Source organism: Gopherus flavomarginatus, chromosome 22 (assembly GCF_025201925.1).
Source record: "Gopherus flavomarginatus isolate rGopFla2 chromosome 22, rGopFla2.mat.asm, whole genome shotgun sequence".
In the NCBI taxonomy this organism is placed as follows: Eukaryota; Metazoa; Chordata; order Testudines; family Testudinidae; genus Gopherus; species Gopherus flavomarginatus.
Window position 1 is genome coordinate 6,837,641 of NC_066638.1, and position 22,826 is coordinate 6,860,466.

The 22,826-nt window shown below is 45.2% G+C and overlaps 1 protein-coding gene across 1 annotated transcript; it reads right to left on the bottom strand.

Annotated features, from left to right (window-relative positions):
* Positions 1-1,879: 1,879 nt before the first annotated feature.
* Positions 1,880-22,608, bottom strand: HDAC1 (histone deacetylase 1). The gene is made up of 14 exons (XM_050932442.1): positions 22,494-22,608; positions 18,228-18,340; positions 16,924-17,041; positions 13,246-13,320; positions 10,368-10,506; positions 9,586-9,727; positions 7,899-7,991; positions 7,495-7,603; positions 7,171-7,311; positions 6,582-6,690; positions 6,330-6,460; positions 5,567-5,713; positions 3,896-3,944; positions 1,880-3,476 (listed from the first exon to the last, which is right to left on the bottom strand). The coding sequence occupies exons 1-14, from the start codon at positions 22,540-22,542 to the stop codon at positions 3,449-3,451; spliced, it is 1,443 nt and encodes a 480-aa protein (XP_050788399.1). The 5' UTR covers positions 22,543-22,608; the 3' UTR covers positions 1,880-3,448.
* Positions 22,609-22,826: the final 218 nt, after the last annotated feature.

Below are 22,826 nucleotides of genomic sequence, written 5' to 3' on the forward strand. Positions count from 1 at the left end.
CTTGTTGACTCTGTCTGGGATACTGTTGAGCACATCTAAAGCTGAACAAGATACACACCCTGTTCTGTAGGGTCTAATGTCCCAGACTGCCCCATGCTGTTTAACTTTTGTGTGAACCTGACTCTGCTCCCTAAATGGAATCCTTTACTTGATGGCCTTTACAACTTATTGATCTTTTAAACCCTAGTCTTCTAGGTGTGCACAGTATTGGATTTAGCTTCAGGTAATGAGCTCATTCTAAAAGATCTAGATTGATAGACAAAGCCTGTACTGACTTGACTGGGGTTGTGTGTGACATGCATGACTGATCAGTGGGAGAGGGGGAGCACTTGGTAGTGAATTTAATCTAGAGCCCTTGAGGTAAGGAAGTAAACATTCTAGTCAGAATTCAGCCACAGATTAAGTGGCTTGTCCAAACTCACCTAGGAGCCTGTAGTACAGCTGGAAACTAGACAAGTGGAGTCTTTTCCATTCATTTAAGAGGCTAGGCTTCTTCTGTAAAACCAGAGGTCAGGAGCAATGATATGACAAGGCTGCAGCTTTTAAAGTCTCACCTTACAGAATTCTACTGGGGCTGTAGTCTGATTCTCATTTGCGAGTGCTTGTTAATAAACTTCTAGATAAGTCTTGTGTGAGGGGTCCTCCAGTCAATGAGATGGGGAGGAGAATGTGCAGCTATTGGCCTCCCGTGTAATGACTGACATTGATTCTACTATAACAGCTATCCCCATTAACTATCCTATGGTAGAGTATTCACCCTACCCTCAGTGCTATGAGGCTAAAACTTGACTGATCTTGTAACTAGGTACTATCTCTAGCTCAAGTCTCATCTCTACTGCATAAGATCTGGTTATGAAACTGGTACCTTCAGCACAGCTGGTGGTGTCCTGCAGAATTAAAGTTGTCACCTCTAACCTTTTGAAGGTGGTACATGCTGCTGGTCCATGGAAATGGGCACAGCTGCACTTAGCCAGTAGGGATCATTCTACAACATATGTTCTTACACATGCAATGGTATGTGCTGCTATAGGGTTAACTACCAGTACTGGAGAGCTGTGTGGCAGCCATTTTGAGTACTGCTGAACCACAGGGAGACTTGCATGCTAATGTGCACAAGCTGACAATACAACATGAGTTGTAGGCACTGTCTCATCCCTTGGAAATGAAGAGATGCCCACCTCCCCCTTCAAATTAATTAAATGACAAAGGGGATAAATGAAAGGGAGTTAAAAGGATTAATTATGACCCATCACTAGTAGGCTTGCTGCTGGAATAGGTTGCTCCCTGTATAGGGAAATACTAGTTTATGAACCTCTCAGATTTTCTCCACCTTACACAACAGCAAGTAGGAGTCCTACAACTGAATCAAGTACAATAACCCACACATCTTATTTAAGATGTTTCTAGATTTCAGATGAACAACAGTGCTATACCTGAGCCCATTTTTCAGCAAACTGAAGATAATCAACTTCAGGAAGGACTGAAACAACATTCTAAGCAATGAGAAAGACTTGACCTACTCCAGGGGAAATCCAAACCAAGGTACACACCCCAGTTGCAGTGTAGACATCGTATCCCCCTTGCATTAATGTATTTCAGCCATTCATCAAAGGTGCAGCTGGAGAATTAAGATACCTTCTTTTCAACTTTTGTTTAAAGTAAGGCCCAAACCTGTAAATGAAATGAGCAACAGAGTAAATTCAGTCCTGCTATAAATACAGGCCAGTTTTATTACCAATAGGGATAGAGGACACACTAACCAATTGCCCAAAGCCTCTAATTTGAATGGTTAAGTTTTTCAATAGTGATCTACAAAACAAGTAGACCCCCTCCCTTTATGTCCTCTGACCACAAAGAAGGGTAACAATTCACACCAACATAGAAATGTCATTTTTATTACAAAGATTTTCAAAATAAAAAGCATCTTTTAAAAAACCACAATATATTTTCCCCCCAGATACAGTGATCTCCCACTTCACAAAAACATAAAAGAGCAGGAGGAGCCGCAGTCAGCCTCAAGAGACTAGATTTGGTGGGAAAGAAGAGTACTTAAAAAAAAAAAAAAAAAAAATTTAAAAATAACCTGTGTTAAGTTAGCAGCATTACTGGAGTTGAAACCATCAGCAGTGCTCTGTGGGAGGTACAGATGCTCTAGTGGACAGAGGTATCCCCCTGAGAAAACAGCAAGTGAAAGCTGCCTGCAGAACTTCTGCAAGGCTGGAGCTCGATGCATTTCACAGAAAGCTCATCCAATGATCAGTTATGAGAAGTGAGATGTGAGGTAAAGGCCAGTTCTGTTCTCAAGCAACAGGGGGTGCTGCTGTTCCATTACAAAGAGCAGCTTAAGTTGCAGGTTCAAAAGATTCCCCCCAGTTACTGGCCTGGACAACAAGGAGAAAGGTCTTATCTAAAAACATCTGTGCTTCACATCACATGAGAATTTTCAGCAAGTGCCACATTGACAAGCAGCTTCAACCAGGCTCTTCGCAATCTGGTCTTTAGCTGACTTGGGATTTCTGTAGTGGCTTCGGTGTAAGACCTAGATCAGCACTCAGAATGCACATTATGTAATCACGGGTAGCCGAGTGGGGGAAAAAGCAGGGAGAGCTACGCAGGACGACAATAGGCAGTAATGCATTTCCCCCACATAGGGGTTTTGGTATACGAAGAAAAATATTCTTTTGAGCCCTTCTCTCTCATATGAGATGAATAACACTGCCACACTAACTTGACTTAAAAGAATCCACTTTAGAAAGTTTTATTTAAAACATCAGCTAGCTGGCAGTTTTCATTTTGTGCTATCCAGATCTATACCTTAGAGCAGGGCACCGTGGGCTGACACACCAGGGAACTTTACATATTTACTTTAAAACTGCTTCAACTCCTTCCACAAATCCACTGCAGGTAGACAGCCAACTTTATTCAAGAACTGCACTATTTGACCCTGAGAACTGGCATTGGCTTGCAGTTACTTACTATGGTGTCATTGGACCAAAGACCATAGGAGCAGTTTCTCTCACAGGCATAAGTTGGGAACTCAAAGTTCTCCCAAAGTTTCATGGCCATATTTCCACCTGACCTAAAAGTCAGACACTATTTCTAGTTTATATTAAACAAAAAAAAAAACCCAGTATTCTCCAAAGGGCTATTTCAAAGAGAGGATAGAGAAGAGGAAAATGATTTTTAAAAAACACACCAAAGAGGCAGTGGAAGGCAAGAATGAAACTTCCCTGTCACTAATTCTAAGTAGTGCAGGTCTGTCTACTCAGAATCCTCCGCATCTGCTCTCAGCGGAATGCAGCAAGAATAATTTACAGTTAAGTCATTTATATATTTATATAGAAATATATACAGAAACATATAAAATATAAATCCTGTGAAATGGGAGGCTACCAGAGAAGCAAACTTATAACTATGTACTGAAAGGTATTGTCCGGCTGCAGTCATCTTAGGTCGATTTAGTCTCTTCTTTTACCCTGCAGAGCCAAGAGCGGAAAGCTTGTGTTAAGGAACTGACAAAAGAATTAGATTGTGATCAAGCTGCAGCAAAACAGTCGAGTAGCATGTTAAAGACTTTACCCTTAGGTTCTGTCCTAACAGATGCACTAACATCTATCCTTATCTTACACACACACTGAAGTTTTACACACATTGCAAAATATTTTTAAGCACTTCTCTAGCACCTTTCATCCAAGGACCTCAAAGTGCTTTACCAAAAGAGGGCCTTGGGTATTATCTATAATTGAGAGATGGAGAAACTCAGAAACAGTCAGCTACAGGGAGCACCTAGAAAACCATCCTGCTCAACTCCCAAGCATCTAAGTCACATTGCATCCTAAATGGGGGATGGGGAAAAGAGAAGAGAGAAAATCCGTAAGGCAGAAGTAGGTCTCACCCTTTGGGTTCTGCTTTCTCCTCTTTGGCTTTTTCCTCTTCTTTCTCATCTAGAAAAGAAAAAATCCCAAATAGCAAAGAGGCAGAGAAATAGCTACCACTCACCAGCCCCACCTGGCAGAATCAGACACCAGTCAGGGAGGTACAATTACATTAGAAATCACTGGTGAGGCAGTTACAGTGGAAAAACAGATAATGCCAGCTACTCTGCATGTGTGGGGCAGAGTCTGGAAACTGGCAAACCCTTCAGGTATCCACACTTGAAGCCACAGTCTGGGGCAGCAGCCTGTTTTGAGCCACTTGTGGCACCCTGAAGCTCTGTATTCTATTGTCCTCCAATCTGAGTCAAATCTTCACAGTAACTACAGCAGTTGTCCCAGCAACAAGAAAAGAAAGAACAGGCCAACAGAGACTCAGACAGCTTGTGTTTGAGGTCAGCTAAGCCGCAGAATGTTTTTGGGTGGCAGTGACAAGGATTTTTGCAAATCTGGCAACACGCTGTATTATACCAGATCTCAGGAGCCCGCAGTGATACAGTTCAGGTTGTAGCCTTTATGTAGTTGTTCTGAGGACTCCACTAATGGTCACCTCGTTGTAAGCTTGTTACATGCGTATTTCACTTTGGAAGAGGCTAGAACGGTCAGTGGCTCAGGCTGCATTTGGAGACATGTGGCCTGTGGTTTGTTAAAGATAGACTAGCCACTGATTCACAGCACTGTGCCCACTCTACCAATGAGGAGAGCTGTCACCAATGCCTTGCTGATGAAATAGAGACACTGGGAGGGTCCCCCTGCAGCAAGTCAGTGCAAAGGTAATTAAGGCTAGTGGCTAGACACTGTGGTATTCTGAAGGAGTTTGGGGTTATGAAGCCTATAATCCCAAGGAACCAGATGACTCAGATGTTTGTTCCTTCCCTTCCCAAAATACCTAAAGCCTCACATTGCAGCTTTAGCAGAGGGATGATCATCATTACGCCTGCTGGAGCAGAGCGATGAGGGCAATAGCACAGAAGCACTAGACTTTGTTTTTCCATCTTCGTGGTAATTATTGAGATGGTGACACAAGGACATTTTAACAGTTGCCAGACCAGAGCCGAGCTTGGTAAACCCACCTAGAACCAGAATCGGGGAGAGCAGAGTCTTTTTTTGCCTTGGGGAAGAAGAAACTTCCCAAGCCTTGGTGAAGTTTGAGCACTCGTGGAGAGTACACCAGTCAGTCCGTGCTTAAAATATGAGGATGGAGACAGTTAGATGAGGTCACAGACCTGGCAACATTTGTTTTTGTTAGCTTTAATTAAGCCAGGTCGCACTTTAAGCGCTGTCTTATCAAAGCAGCTGCCCCAGAGGATGAGACCCCACGCCAACCCGCTCTTTCCAGACTACGTTAAGCACTGTGATTAGTCCCATGTGTCACTGGAGTGTTGTTACTAAAATCCTGTTCTCTATTAGCCTGCCAGGCAACCCGGGTTTAACTCTGGCAGCTCTTCAGGGTTCCCATTGATGGTGGAGTGGTTCAAACCTCATCTCTCACACATCAATCATCAGCAATATAAGATGAACTGCAGAAACAATCAACTTCTGCAACAAAAACGCAACTTTCCTCATCCCTCACATTACCGAGTCCTGCTCTAGGAAGCAGTCCAACATACGGCTAGTTCCAGTTTTACACCTACCTTTCTTCTCTTCCTCCTCCTTATCATCTTCTGCTTTTACGCGCTTGGACTTCTTAAAATTGGCAACATTTTTGCGACCACCTTCCCCTTCATCTTCAGAGTCGGAGAATTCTTCATCACAGGCTATTCTCTTGTCAGCAGAGCGCACTGAGAGCAAAGAGAGAGAAGCTACCTCAGTCACACTGGAGTCTTTTCCCCAGGGGTCCGTAAGGCAGTAAACGTATTTAGGAAGGTACATGCGTACATGTGGAATGCTCTGCCATGCCAAAAATCTTTACTACTGTGCAGCAATACAACAATCCTACTAGAATCACGGCTAAGCCAGCTACTTTCAGCAGCCAAGGTCAGAACCGGAGATCTCTCAGTGTAACAAGTATACGTATCTTGAATTAGGTTTACAGCAGGATGTCTAGAGCTGCCAGCACAAACAGGTTAACTAACTTCACACTGGGAAAATCTGACTCCCAGACCCAAAGGGCATAAGACAGCCTGGATATAAGCTAGTGTTTTCACAGCTGAAGGGTGACTTTTGCTAGAACAGCGGGAGCCTGTCTTCTGGCAGCATAAACAGACAGTGCCGCTTTCAGTGTTTTGTCAGTCATTTTCCCACAGGAGGCTTTGGCAATAGTTCGAGCTCCAATATTAAATCTAGATTCCTTCATTAAGAAAGTTCTCTAGCAACAGCACTGCTTCACCAAGGGAAGGTTCAGCAGCATGGTCCGTGCTCACGCAAGGCAACCTATGCCCACAGCCGGGCACCTACTCGAAATGCGTTTGTCAGGATCCTCTTCATCTTCATCTCCACTGTCCTCCTGCACAGCATCCTCGGGAATCGGCTGCATCTGGACACCAGGGGCATGAGGGAGCATGCGTAGATTCTCAAATAGCCGCTGCCTACAACCAGCAGAAAAACAAAAACCAAAAACCCCACACGCTGGTGATCTAAAAAGCATTAACAGAAACAAGCCCTCAGTGTAAGGGGCCAATTTTGCTAGGAGTAACAGACAACACTTACTTAATCTTCTCAAGATACTCATTGGTGTTCTGGTTGGTCATGTTTGAAGGACTGATGTGGAGCTTAAAGTCTGGTCCAAAGTATTCAAAATAGTCATTATATGGAAGCTCTGCATAAAGATTAGAGCACAGAATAACCTTGATTGGTTACTGACCTGGTATTGAAACAGCAAATATCACATGAGCTTCAATGTGCTATGAGAATAAATGGAACATTTCCCTTTTGGGGGTGACTGGGACTCTCCTGGGATGCTCAGAAAACCATAACCTTGTGACAATGGGGCCAAAGACTATTCGCTGCTTTAACGCCATGGTGCCCACAACAGGCCTTTTCGTTTCAGTGAGATAGCAAGACACACCAACCACTGTGTGCTGTATGGGAAAAATGGTTTATCAGGATGCACTAGAGGACTAGAATACACCACATACACAGTGGTAGCTCAGAGAACTCCAACACAATAAAAAGCAGCAGCTAGTGAAGTGTCCAGGCTACTTCACAGGTCTCCTACACCTACTCAGAGCAATTTAAATTTCCCCCAAGCTCTATTACTAGACACCCAGCCTCTCAATACAGTACAGGACAGTCTTACCATTTGGAATTTCCGTGTCCAAAGCCACGGCAGTCTCATAAGTCCAGCATCTAGCCACGTTGCGGATTGTGTAGCCACCCCCTCCTAGCATCAGCATAGGCAAGTTAAAACTCTTTACGAACTCCACACACTTGGCATGACCTGCAGCACAGGGAATGGGAGAAAGTTCATAACCTCACTGGCTAACTGGACAGGAAGCTTTTCAACACAGTGATTTCATCAATCACACAAGTGCCACCACAGATACTGTATTTTACACGTCTGAGCTTTCCTCAAGGCCACTGCTCTGGTTTAACTGCTTTGCTAGAAGCAGCGTTCTCTTACCTTTGATGGTCAGATTAAAACAGCCCAATCTGTCCCCCGACAGAGAATCCGATCCACACTGTAAGGCAACTGCACTAGGCTGGAACGTCTCCATCACTTTAGATATCACCTGGACAAGAACTCCATTGTTACATACTCCCTTGGGATGGTGTCACAGCAACACAATGAAATCCATGTCAGCAGCTGACATGGAGATATTCCCTGATGCTTCAATGGGTGTTGCCTCCCCCACATATTGGTGACACTGAAGCTCTTACAGATAAGAGTCTACAAATGACTGGCTGTAACTGTCAAGTAGGAATAAACACTAGGGAATCTTACAGCACAGGATTGCATCTCCCCTCAGAGTATCACTAGAAAAAGACAAAGCAGCATCCCAGACTCACTCAGAGAAAGAGGCTTACCGGCTTAAATATTGCCTCATAGGATTCATCATCAATTCCGTCCCGGAGAGGGTAGTTGACAGCATAATACTTGCCTTTGCCTGCACCAATATCCTATTAGAGTGAGAGACAGGAAAGACCACAGGGTCACCAGAGAAACGCCAACATACATGTGCCAACGCAGAAAGGAAAGTGAGATTCCACCAGGGTTATCAGAATCCAAGCCAAGGCACTTGGGGACAAATTCAGTCTTGGCATAAGCGGGCATGATTCCAGTGACTTCAGAGGATTAGCGTGGGGAACGTGGGTACATTTGGCCTTTGCATTCAACTAAGCTATGTAATGTCTAGATTGATAATGGAGAATAACGCGAGGTTATAGTCAAGAAAGAGTAAAGCAGCACCTTGGAATTGACATGACAGCCCTTGCCTCAGCATCTAGTCAAACTGGAGTCACAAGTTCTATGAAACTTGGGCCTTGTTGAGAGGGTCATTAAAAAGTCCCAACAGGTGGGCCATGTACCAGCCCCAGTTACAAGCCATTAGCAGATTCTTAGAGGAAATGGGTTCCACAAGCAAGGACGCTCTACTGAGAATACTTTATTGCTTGCCTCAGAAAGTTCAATCCCAGGAAGACACGAAGAGCATCTTGCTGTGATAGGATACATGGGAATGAACAATCCCTACTGACATCTACAGTCTCACTCTGGGTCTGAGAGTTCTCAGTTGCACATTCTGCTAGTAAAAACTGTATGTCGTGCAGATCCAGTAGCGCTGCAGAAAAGCCAGATTTTATTCTCTCCTGCATCAAGGAAAGCGGAAAACTGGCCGTCAAGTTTCCAGTTCCAGACTCTACACTGTTGGCAAGGACGTACAGAGCAAAATGCGAATCAGGCTGCAGTCCGATACCAGGCTGAGCCTGCAGTATTGACAGTTGGAGGAATCTTATAAGATTTTTAGTTTTGATTTTTAAAAACAATTAAATAACTTCTATCTACAAAGCACACTGCCATACCAAAGCACTTTAACTTAGGACAGTCAGTGACAATTCTACACCCAGCTAAAACTCAAGGGGGAATTTAGGTCAGAAGAATGCCATTACACTAGCTGGCATCAGACCATGACCCTAGGGTTAACATCCCTACCTCCTGAGAAGCAGGCAGGACCACAGTTGTGTTTCATTTGAAAGACAGCACCACCAGATAACCATGTCCCAGCATGGGCCATGAGGCTCAGTACCAACTCAGAGGAAGGAATGCCACCTGCTGAATCACCAATACCATTTCTGCAGCTCAAGGTGTTCCTCTGTAGGTCTCCCATTCAAGTACTGGCATGGCTAGACCATGCGTAACTTGTGAGATCAAAGCAATAGGGCCACAAGGGGAGCATGGAAGTCAGTTTGCCAATAAATACGGCCCACCAAGATGTGATGTTCAGAGTCCCACACTATGAGGCTGTAGAGTAACTGACATCTGATGTCTGGGCATTGTTACTGTAGAACAGATATAACACCACAGAGACTCAGCACCAACTCAAAGAACAAAGTTAAATTGTCACACACATTTCTTATTAAGCAAAGGTTGCTGTTTTGAGAGAGTCCATCTAAACCAGTAAACACAGAAACAGCGTTTTGGTGAAATTAGTTGGACAGTGAATAGATGGAACAAATCAAATTCCAGGGGAAGACTCTACTAAGCCTCCATTCTCACCCGCAGATCCCCTGTTCCTGGGAAGTATTCTCCGTACTTGTGAAAGGATGCAGTCATGACACGGTCTGTAGTGTAAAAGGCTTCCTCCACGCCATCTCCATGGTGAATATCAATGTCAATATACAGCACCCTCTGGTGGTACCTAGAATCAGAAGGGAGTCAAAATGCTGCATTTCTTCAGAATGGAAACTGTCTTCACCAGCAGAGCAAATGGGAGGAGAGCAAAGAACTTGGTGCTAATCCTGAGGCTTATGGTTACCAACTTGCTGTGTCTCTTTGGAGTCTCTAAGCAAAACAGATGCGGAGCACTGACATATGCCTTGAATTGGTTGACAGCAGAAAAGAATCACTGAGGAAATCAAAGCAGCTATTGCTGCAGCAACTGATCTTTGATCAATTCAGTTTATACAGACTCAACCAGTGAATTGCACATTTTACATCCAAGCCTCCTACTTAGAGCTGCCTCATGCCAAAAGTCACCAGGATGGTAACCATCAGGACACAAATTACAGGGGTGCCACTTTTTTGTGCCAAGGAAGAAGCACCAAAGAGTGATCACACAGTGCCTCCAGGCCTTTCATCTACTGCATCATACCATAAGTACAGAAACCCCTGCTGAAGAGAGGGCACTGCATCCAAAAAACATGTCTGATTAAGCCCTCCCAAGAAAAGACACACCTAACAAGGTAACAAAAAGGAGCAAATTAGGGAGAAAGTGGGAAGAACTCCAAGAAAATGCAGCAGAACAGACAAAGAAAAGGGATAAGAAGTACGGCACGTACTTTAGTAGCTCCAAAATGGCTAAGACAATGTCGTTGACATAACAGAAGCCAGAAGCCTCTGATTTCTTAGCGTGGTGAAGGCCTCCTGCCCAATTCACAGCAATATCTGTCTGTTGCTTGTTCAGCTTCACAGCGCTCGCTGCAGGGAGAAGAATTGCAGAACATTAGCATGAAAGACAGAATGGAGCCCTGACAAACTCTGGAGAACACAGAGGCAACATGCCCTGTGGGGTCACATGTGTCATTCCATGTGCCTGCATGTATAACAGTACAAATATCAAAGGTTTAAACACTGGATTTCTCATACAAACCAGTAAGGCAGAAGACTCTCAGCTAGGGGGTGACACTGCTGTAATCTCTCTGTAGAAGAGAGATCAGTGTAACATAAAGGTGCTGGGAGAGCTCAAATTAAGCATCTATTTTTACAGTACAGTCTTGCTCCCATATCACATCTGTAGTTCAGAACAGAATTGTGGAGCCTGATTTGAAAATAAGTCCACAGCCTGCTAGCTCGAGTCATGGTTAGAGTACAGTTTAGTTTTATTTATCAATTTCCTAAAGAGAACATTTCATGGATAGTTTTATCTCACTTACAGTTAGCTTTGTTTAGTCCTTTGTACAGATAACTAGGCAAAGAGTTCTCCCACAAACCCTACAGCCTGCACACAATTCCACTGTGTGGTTCCATGCGGTTCAGATGGTTTAAATCTCGGTAGAATCTAAAATTTTTTTTTGCCAGAAGCTGGGGATGGGCAAAAGAGGATGGATCATTTGGCGATTACCTGTTCTGTTCATTCCCTCTAGGGCACCTGGCATTGGGCACTGCCTGAAGACAGCATACTGGGTCAGACCAAAGGTCCATCTGGCCCAGTATGGCCATTCTTATGTTCAGTGCCACTTGCATGGATCTAAGGGTCAGCACAGATGAATCATTTTGTAGGATCAGAGCCTTAGTGACAAGAGACCGGACTAGGTACTTCAGATGTGTCTGTCAGCTGGACAAGCATATGTTTATCTTTTTGGCGTTTGAGTGTAGTCAGACTTTATATTTCAGAAAATAAGGATATCTATCAGAAGGGAGTCAAAATGCTGCATTTCTTCAGAATGGAAACGGTCTTCACCAGCAGAGCAAATGGGAGAAGAGCAAAGAACTTGGTGCTAATCCCGGGGTTTATGGTTACCAACTTGCTGTGTCTCTTTGGAGTCTCTAAGCAAAACAGATGCAGAGCACTGACATATGCCTTGAATATGTCAAATAAGCCGCAAAGCTTTTAAACAGGTGCACAGTAAAAGTCTCTCAACACTGCATTAGTCTGCAGCAAAAAACTCATGAACAAGGATGCCATTTTATTTTAAATGATACAGGTTTTACAGAGTTTGTTGAAATCTTCCTGCTTTTGTTCTTCCTTCTTCTCAAAAGAGACACACAAGTGGATTTCTTTTTGTAAAACAAAACACCTGCTCCAAGGCTGTGGTTACACAGATCTGGAGCGAGTTTTTATTAAAAAAGCAAGATATTTTTAAATAAACCAAGGTTTTAACAACAGATGGTGTCATAAACAGATAAGTAAGAGTTAATAGAACAAAAGTGCTTCATATCTCTTTTGCCTGGAAAGAGTTAACAAGAACAGTGAGCCTGGCTGTCACCTGACCAGAGGACCAATCAGAGGACAGGATACTTTCAAATCTTGAGGGAGGGAAGTTTGTGTGTGTGCTGTTAGTGTTTCGTTGTTGTTCACTCTGGGGGCTCAGAGGGACCAGACGTGCAACCAGGTTTCTCTCCAATCTCTCCGATACAGGTTCTTATAGATTCAAAATAGTGAGTACGAGGTAGATAAAGTGAGTTAGGCTTATGCTTGTTTTCTTTATTTGCAAATGTGTATTTGGCTGGGAGGAGTTCAAATTGGTATTTTGCTGAAAAGATTTTAATTTGTACTTGTATACTTAGGCTGGGAGGGTATTCCCAGTGTCTATAGCTGAAAGACCCTGTACCTATTACATTTTAAATTTACAAAGATAATTTTTACTGTTTTCTTTCTTCAATTAAAAGCTTTTCTTGTTTAAGAACCTGATTGTTTTTTTATTCTGGTGAGACCCCAGGGGACTGGGTCTGGATTCACCAGGGAATTGGTGGGGAGAAAGGAGGGAAGGGGGAGAGGAAGGTTAATTTCTCTCTGTGTTAGGATTACTTTCTCTCTCAGGGAGAATCCAGGAGGGGCAGAGAGAAGGAGGGGGGAAGGTAAAATTTCCTCTCTGTTTAAAGATTCAAGGAGTTTGAATCACAGTGATCTTCCAGGGTAACCCAGGGAGGGGAAGCCTGGGAGAGGCAAAGGTAGGGGAAAGGGTTTACTTTCCTTGTGTTAAGATCCAGAGGGTCTGGGTCTTGGGGGTCCCCGGGCAAGGTTTTGGGGGGACCAGAGTTTACCAGGCACTGGAATTCCTGTTTGGTGGCAGTGCTACAAGTACTAAGCTGGTAATTGAGCTTAGAGGAATTCATGCTGGTATCCCATCTTTTGGACGCCAAGGTTCAGAGTGGGGAATTATACCATGACAGAGGACTAGCTTTATTGAAACAACATCATTCACGATGCTTTCATTCCATACACAGAAATTCCTCAATGTGACCACTTAAGTCATCTTTGGAGGAGTGAGAATATGGCTATCGTTGAAGAGCCAGACCATACATACAGTCATAAAGCATTCGCAACCACCGACCAATCTCATTCCAGTGCATCGGGGCTTGAGTATGATCACAACATTTCAGAACAATTGTTTTACGGAATCTAGAAACGTCTCCAACATCATGTTTCTTTTTTGACAGAGCGACATTATGGACATTCTCCTAAAAAGAGAAAGCATCTAGTATTCTTGTGCTTACCAACAGAGCCTCCTGCAGACAGTTGACAAAACTCAAACAACCCATCAAACACCGGGCAATCTTCCCCAACGTTGACTTGAAAAAGAAAGATAAAGTGTTAGCAGGTCTAGCCTGCATACCAGAGGCAAAGTTTATGTCGTAAATCTAACTTAAGGACATAGACTCAGGAGATCAAGTATATTAGCATCATTTATTTAGTTTACATGTATATAATAAATAAAATGTACAATGAGAAGTAGACAGTCATCCCTTCGCTAAAGACTTCATTGTATCAGTACTCAGTTGTTGCAACCTTCCTTTCAGTCTTTGCGCAGCCCACTGCCATTATCCTGGCAGCTTGCAGGAAAGGACAGAACCCGCACTTCAGTTTGTAAAAGCTCTCAGTTGGTACAGAGAGCTGCTGTAAGTGCAAGGCCCCTGCTGCACTTTGAGAAGACACTAAAGAATGAAACCAGCATTTCCCATGTACAGTGGATCTACACTAGAGTTGCACCACCTAGTGGAATAAACGATAATAAAACCCAATTGTCATTTAATTGTGTTAGAAAGTGAGAGTCGTGACACTATCAATTTTAAAAAAAATCACACGTTCTAAACAGGTCTCCTTCCATATGTTACTAACATCACCTTAGATTATCAAGACTGAACATTTCAAAAGTTCAGTTTGATTCTCATGAGGTATGTTGTTCATTTACTTTGCGCATTTCATAGCTTGGATTAAAAAAAAAAAAAAAGCCAATTTTTCTTCTAGGTTCTCAATCCTGCAGCATGTTTGGGTTGGAAACACTGCAGGGAAACCATTTATTTCCAAAGAATTTTTGCTATTAGAAATGTTTACATGATTTTTAAAAAGTTTCATAGGGCCTATGTTTTGCAAAACCTGTTTTTACAAAAATCTCTATGTTGTAATGAGGTTGAGCGGAACTTTTCCCTTGTGTACTTAAGCAGGACCAATCTCGCTTGAATCTTTTCAGCATGAAAAATGCTGTTTTCATTCAATTCTTTGCCTCCAAAAAGGCTAGTGAAAAATCATGGAGACAGTACAGTTGAATGAGCAAATTTAAGCAGTTTCCAGATTTAAATGGAACTTGTTTCTTATGGACTGCAAGAATCAGAAGAGTCAAAACGAAATGTTCCAATTTGTATAACTGTTCCAGTGGGGCATGGTAATTAGCAGTGGTTGAATAGTTCCCTCAGAGATGCGTGGGAATCTATTCCCAGCAAGTGACAAGGTCTGTTATCAGTTGCTGCAGAATGTAAGCTTCCCATTATAACAAATTAAATTTCTAGCCCTTACGGCTGCAGTATAATCTTCTTGAGTCTTCAGACAGAGTATCTATCGATGGACTGAGACTAAAGATACCATTTAGTATCACTGCTACCATTCAGAACCTTGTGGGCAGCAGTAAAACGGACAATTTTTAATAGTGTGACTCTGCTTCTGCTTGGCAAAGATGTAGCCCTCTGTATAAGCAGAAGCAAATCGTGGAGCTATTCATTCATACAGAGACCTCTTTTCACCAAGCCCTTCAAAACAGCCAGGAGATCAAGCCTTTTACAGCAATATGTGGCTCTGGACAGGGAAGAGAAAAAGTTCTCTCTCATTTCCAACAGCTAGAGCAGGGTCAGGAATGTCCTATGTATGATATGCCCACTAGTCAGAGCCCAATATAATATTACCCAGCTCTTATATGTCATTTTTCCTCAACAGACCTCAGAGCACTTTACAAAGGTGGTCAGTATCATTATCACCATTGTATAGATGGGAAAACTGAGGCATGGAGTGGCAAAGTGACTTGCCCATCGGCACCCAGCAAGCCAGTGCCAGAGCCAGGAATAGAACACAGGTGCCCTAGTCCAGTGCCCTACCCATTAGGCCACTATGCCACTCATATCAAAGATGGGAGTCCCCACGATAGCACCACTGAGGAAATCCCAGCACCCACTCCTTTCTCAACGGCTAAGAACAGAAAGGAGGCTAGGCTCTTCACCAGGCACTGTCCTTGCACTTGGGTCGTGGGCCCCATCACCTCCATCTTTAATCTCTATTTCTGGCTCATAGGAATAGTCCTCTGGCTAGGTAGTGGTGGATATATTTTGCAAGCCCTGTTAAGGAGGGGTCATTAGACTGAATTGTGAATTGGCTTTTGTCTCACCTCCATATGTATTGAAAATTTTTCACATTTAATTTCCTTGAAGTAAAACCCTTGCTTGGAAGTACAGGATAGAAAATGCCAAGCTGAGCAGAAGGAGACCAGTGTGGGTGTTTATGAGCCATTCTAGTCTCAGCGGTAAGCAGTTAGGTTTGTGTAAATAGGTACTTTAGTATGTTAAGGCATATTATTTACCCCAGGAAGTACTTTGGTACACATTACACATATTACTCATTCTTTTAGTTGTTATACTCAGGTGCCTAAATACAGTGGGCATTTTGGCTCACTACAGTTTAAAAGTGCATATAATTCACCCTCTAGACCATAACTCTTGAAAGAGTTAACAGCGGATTACATATACATGTCATAAAAATAAGCCCCACGGCCCAACAATTCTACAGATTTCAGGAATGAAGAGAGCGCACACAACCAATGTACTGTTGTAGTGAACTCCTACCCATTTTATTTGTCCAAATCAACCAGAAAACTATAGTTCATTACCTATTAATTGCTGAAAAATGTTAGCACGGAGCTGCAGAAAGTCTGAAAAGGTATTTAAGATTCTATAGCTTGAAAGCTGCAAAAGATTCTTCCACATGGAGAAAAAAAAAATATCCACGCATCTAAGGATATTCTAAGGCCAGAAAGATCTTTAGACATTTAGTCCAACATCCTGCATAATACAGATGAAGTTGCCTGTCAGGTATGACATCAGAACTGAAACCAACACCACTTTCAGCATTGAGGGCCTGGTTCTCAAAGCTCTCAGTGCACAGAACTTCAGCTGACGTCAATTTGAATTCAGGGCTTGCAGGATCTAAATCTTAGTCAGACTAGAACAAATTGTGCGGCCACAATTTAAGCAGCCAGATTTCTCGATGCTGATAAAAATCACAGAATATTTTATACTGGTAAGGACATGAATTCCACAGATCTCTAGAAATATCCCCAAAAGGAAGACAGTTACCAACAATATATCTCCTATTACAATAGGAAATAGTGACACTAGTGTTCCCAGATTATGAAAATATTACATAGATCTACAGATTCTAAAATAAAGACCAGCTCTCTGCATATCTACCATGCTGTGACCAACAACAGTACTCCTGCTTCAAAAAAACCCATCCTCCCGATATCTGGGAAAGTTGGTCCCCAGAACATTACCATTATTAACAACCCCAGAACCTTAGGTTACAAGTTGCTTATGCAGAATACCTGTTGTACAGGTATGTTCACACTGTTACATTTATAAATTAGAAAAGAAGATGAAAGAGCTTCCACCAATCTCAAGATCAAAGGAGTTAAGGACAGAACCCCAACGGAGAAAAACAGTGTGGGACTCTGGCAAAAAAATAATCTAAGTGGTTAGGTGAACATGAAAATAATAATAATAATTATAATAATAAAAAAACAAGTTTCATAAGTTTCTCCCTACTCTTTCGACAATGAGCTCTAAGAACTAACCAGGGTTCCCAGGACTACAGCTATTCAGGTTAGAAGCTGCAATACCATACGCATAGCTTACATCTCTGCATCTGCTTGCTGTACTCAGACATGTTATCAGGGCGAATAGATCTCAGAAATTTAATGTAGTCATCACTATGATACTTGGTCATTTCTTCTGCATTTGCTTTGTGGGGGCGCTGCAAGGAGAGAACAAAACAAGGTTTATTTGACATATATTCCTTCTCCCACTCCAATGCCTGCCTACTCTCAATAGCAGCAGCTAAAGCCAGTGCTATTAAAGCAAAAGTAAGTCTACTTTCTAAGGCAGGGGTAGGCAAACTACAGCCTGTGGATCAGATCCAGCCGCTCAGGGCTTTGGATCCAGCCTGCGGGATCATCGCCCGTGGCACTGCGAGCCCTGCGCAGCTCTCGGAAGCGGCCGGCACCACATCCCTGTGGCCCCCGGGCACGGGGGCAGAGGGCTCTGTGCATTGCCCTTGCCTCCAGGCATCGCCCCTCACAGCTCCCATTGGCTGGGAACGGGAAACTGCGGCCAATGGGAGCTTAACGGAAGGTACCTGAAGGCACAGCAAGGGCAGCGCGCAGAGAACCCTCCGCCCCCCACCATCCCCCAGGGGCCACAGTGCTTCCTGGAGTGGTGCGGCGTGGGGCCTGAGCAGGCATGCAGGGAGACTGCCCTGTCCCCGGTGCGCGCCACTGCCACCCTGGAGCTGCTTTAGGTAAGTGGTGCCGGGCCAGAGCCTGAACCCCACCCCACAAATCCCTGCCCTAAGCCCCCTGCCTGCACCTCACACTCCAACTCCCTTCTCTGAGCCCTCTCATACACCCCGCACCACTCCTCTGCCCCAATCCCTTGCCCTGAGCCCCTTCCTGCACAACGCCCCCCCTCCCACACCCCAACCCCCTGCCCCAGCCCAGCATACAATTTCCCCACCCAGATTTGGCCCTTGGCCCAAAAAGTTTGCCCACCTCTGTTCTAAGGGGAAGAGGAATGTTATGATAGGAGACTGGGGCTTTTTATTATATGCCTAGGCATAGGAAACAGTCACAGTATAGGGAGAAACATTTCCTATATATAGATTACCTGAACTTTGGAACAAAACAAGGAACACCCTGCTAAACACAAGACTAATGGAAGTCTTAAAAGCAACAATCTCTCTGAATTACCTTCACCCTGACCTATTCCCCAGGAATATTTTCCAACTGTTTTTCCTCCATCTTGTTTCTCCACAATTTCCCAATAAAACACGCGAGAGTCTGCAAGACCCTGTGCCATTGCAATACAGTGACAGCTCGGGAAGTGGATCAAGTCTCTCCATACAAGCTTCCTACTTCTCTCTCCGTGTCTGGGCCTATACTTACATAGATCTCCATTTTTCTGTAAAGGCCGTAGTTCAGCAGTAGGTTGTGGGTCATTCGGATCCTGTGGGGTTTCATTGGATGGCCCTGGCCATAATAGTAGTTTCCAACATCCCCTGAGAGCGATAAGCATTTGGTTATAGTGGAAAAGAACATTTTCTCCTCTGAGCAACATCACTGAAGAGGAAGATGACAGGAGTCACCGGTAGTTCAGTCCCATCTGACCTTTATTTTGTCATTTTCTCTTTTCTACAGCAATACGTATGTATCCTCCCCCTCCCCTCTTCACAGATTTAGACCAACTCTATCACAGTTTCATGGGAGACTGAATAATTGATGTCTTGGAAAACCAAGGAAGTTTTCAGTGCAATTAACAGATGTTGGGGAACATGACACTGTTGCAAATCACTGAGGTTTGGTTAATCTAGTTTGTACCATACATGGAAAGGACCTACCATGTACAAAAGCTAAAATGAAAAGGCTGCAGCTTCTGTGGGGCAAGAACAGCATTGACAGACATTACACACAATTGTCCCTTAGTGCCATCATCTCCCAAAATCAGAAACCTTCTAGGGTCACCTCCATACGATTAGGATCAATTTGAACTCTGCTGGATTTAATGAAGGTACACGTTTCCTTGAGAAACTACTGTGTAGCCTAAGTTCTGGTCTGGAGCCAGGAACTCTTGAGTTCTAATGCCAGCTCAGACAATGTCTTGTCTAATAGCCCCAAGCAAATCACTCGGACTCTTTGCCTCGGCTTCCTCGTCTGTAAAATGGCAATAATGTTTCCTCACTTGCAGGGGCAGGCGTGTATGTGTATTGTGATGCTAAGACAGCTAATGCCTGCAATGCACTTTGAAGATCAACAAAATCCTAAAATTTTATGGCCCCAATTATTTTAATTCATCCATCCTTACCAGGCTGTGCATCAAGCCCTGTCCTATGGGTGATTCACACTAAACATTGACAAAAAAGAGTCAACTAGTTTCACAACCCTAAACCATCCTAGGAGGTAAGAAAGGCAATCTGGCCTGGCGGGTAACTCAGTTGAGAGTCTAATGTTTCGTCATAGATCTCAACATTCAGGAGTAATTTTCACTGCTCCCGCAGCCTGCAGAGACAAACCTTTTCTACATTTCCCCTAGTGTAGACAGAGTAAAACCACAATTGCCACTGGTAGAATTTAACTCTGCTTAAAACTGGGGTAGACTGCAGCTTTCCTTCCTATCACAGAACTTTGCACTGGTGCAGCAATATCAATGCCGAAAATTAGGTTAATTCCAAGCATTAACAAGACCTGAAACAATCACAGAGAAAGATGAAGAGCCTAGCAAGGGTATCATCTGGCAGATAGCACCTTCTAAATACCAAACTAACAGCAGCCCAGGAGAGAACGGTCACTTGTCTTCTACCATCCAATGAAATGCAGTGGGCAACTCACAAGTGATTTGAACTGACCAGTCTATCTTGAGTTTATTTTGATAAACCAGGTTATTTACCAGCTCTCTTTTCATAAGCAGTGGGAATATCTTTGCAGCCTCTAAGGGCATGTCTCCATTGCAAAAAAAAAAGGAGTGTTAACTTGGTTAGCCAAATCAGGTTAAAACAGCAGTGAAGACATGGCAATTCTGCTTTTAAATTGGGTTATGGGCTCAAGTTAAAGTCTGCAGGGAGCCTGTGGCTGAATTTGAGCTGCTAACCTGAGTTGCTGTATCTTCACTTTATTTTAAACCAAACTACCTAACTCAGATTAAAGTAAATTAAGAGCAAACTCCCGCTCCTTTTTTTTTTTTTATTTTGGCTGTGTAAACATACCCTAAAATGCTATTACAAGTTGGACTCTACGAGCATCCTGGTCTATGCATATACTGATTAAAAAAAGTTTTATCGTCACTAACAGGCATTACCTATCCCGCTGTAAAAACATGTTGGAGACAAAGCACCCTAATTTTACTGTTAGATCAAGCATAGGCAGGCGGTGGAGGAGCGAGAGCACTGACTTTGCCTAGCTACTTTGTTATAAAAACTACAAGTGCATTGTTCCCACTTCAGGTTTTACAGCGATAAAACTAACGCATTAGCTATCCTCTGTAAAAAAACAAAACCAATAAAAACAAAAAACACCACCTTTGTGTCCGCAATGACAAAGCCCTAGTTTATCATCAATCACCCATGCGTGAATACACGTGTGAAAATTGTGTCTCCAGACCCGAGGGGCACTGTGGACCCTCAGACAGAGCTTTCATTCACCATCTGACAGTCACTGACATAGGTACAGCATGCCCACAACTATCACCACCACAAACCAGTATTTCCAGGAACCCTGAAGGATGCATCAAAAACCTCAGGGCATTAATGTGGCACTGATAGATCACAAACACTTTGATTTTATGTCTAATGTGCACATATCACCTGTGGATATTACAAGGATGAAAGTCAGACTTGCCATATCGTGGTAAATGGCCTAACGTAAGGTCCCAATCCAGCAACAAGTTTTGCAGGGGTCGACCCCTGTCTAGCACTCCACTGAAATCAATGGGTACTGTGCGCATGCAGGGGCGGATCTCATTTTAGAACCAGGGCCTAACATTGCAAGTTACTGCATGGAAGAGATAAAAGTCACTGATATATACCTGATGGAGCAGAGCACTGAAATTAACCATACTAAAATGCCTAAATGATCACTATAAGCACCTCCTAACCAAGGAATGGGAAAACTCTTTGGCCCAAAGGCCACATCTGAGCGGGGAAAATATATGCAAAGCCATGAATGTAGGGCTGAGGCAGGAGGCTGAAGTGTGGGAGGGAGTGCAGTGTGCAAAAAGGACACCCCCTGCTGGCAAGTAACACAGCAGTAAGAGTGGAACAGGAAACAGCAGTTATGCAATTGCGATTTCTCCCACTGAACTACAGGGGGAAGAAAGAGAGACAGAGTAGAATTACCCAGGTTGCAATTTGGCCAGGGCACCAGGAGCTAACACCCAACATTTCGGTAAGTGTCATGGAATGATTAAACAAATACAAAGCATTGCCCCCCATACCCAGTACCTACACCCACAATCCAACCAAGCACACGCCTGGTATTAAACAATACCCCTGACCACAGAACATTCCCGACTAAAAACAAGCAGCTGGTCTGAAGAAAGACAGAAAGAGAAAGGTCTGACTGATATTACTATAGATCTGAAAGAGTTTTCAAAAGCATGGAGAAGGAGCCCCCTTCCCCAGTGCCCCCTCCTCCTCCTCGTCCCCCCTCCACTGGCCCTTCCCCAGCGCCCCCTCCTCGCCCCCCCTCCACTGGCTCTTCCCAGCACCCCCTCCTCCTCCTCGTCCCCCCCTCCACTGGCCCTTCCTCAGGGCCCCCTTCTCCTCCTCCTCGTCCCCCCCTCCACTGGCCCTTCCTCAGGGCCCCCTTCTCCTCCTCCTCGTCCCCCCCTCCACTGGCCCTTCCCCAGCGCCCCCTTCTCCTCCTCCTCGTCCCCCCCTCCACTGGCCCTTCCCCAGCGCCCCCTTCTCCTCCTCCTCGTCCCCCCCTCCACTGGCCCTTCCCCAGCACCCCCTTCTCCTCCTCCTCGTCCCCCCCTCCACTGGCTCTTCCCCAGCACCCCCTTCTCCTCCTCCTCATTCCCCCCTCCACTGGCCCTCCCCCAGTGACCTCTCCTCCTCGCCCCTCCCTCCACTGGCCCTTCCCCAGCGCCCCCTCCTCCTCCTCACCCCCCCCTCCACTGGCCCTTCCCCAGTGCCGCCTCCTCCTCCTCGCCCCCCCTCCACTGGCCCTTCCCCAGCGCCCCCTCCTCCTCCTCGCCCCCTCTCCTCCTCCTCACCCCCCCCTCCACTGGCCCTTCCCCAGCACCCCCTCCTCCTCCTCACCCCCCCCTCCACTGGCCCTTCCCCAGCGCCCCCTCCTCCTCCTCCTCACCCCCCTCTCCACTGGCCCTTCCCCAGCACCCCCTCCTCCTCGTCCCCCCTCCACTGGCCCTTCCCCAGCGCCCCCTCCTCCTCCTCGCCCCCCCTCCACTGGCCCTTCCCCAGCGCCCCCTCCTCCTCCTCGCCCCCCCTCCACTGGCCCTTCCCCAGCGCCCCCTCCTCCTCCTCGCCCCCCCTCCACTGGCCCTTCCCCAGCGCCCCCTCCTCCTCCTCGCCCCCCCTCCACTGGCCCTTCCCCAGCGCCCCCTCCTCCTCCTCGCCCCCCTCCAAGGCCCCTCCCGGAGTCCCCCAGACCCCACCCCACGTCTCCCTCCCCCCCGGGCCGGCGCGGGGCTCTCACCATCATAGTAGTAACAGACTTTCCGCTTGGTCCCCTGTGTCAGCGCCATTTTCCTGCCGCCCGACCGCACCAAACCCTCCCGCAGCGCAACCGAACCCGCCCCGGGGGCCAAGCGCCCCGCGAGTAGTTCCTCCCGCCCCCGCGGGGCAGCAGACCTATCGGGGAGTGGCTTGTTCCCACTTCCCTCGGAGCAGCCAATGAGCAGTCAGGTAGGGCGGGGCGATAGGATTAGCAGTGTAGGTAGAGCGCAAGGGTTCCTGGACTGTACCATTCCCAGAGAAGGGGGAGAAGAGGAGGAACGGGTTGGCGGGACTGTACCATTCTGAAGAATGG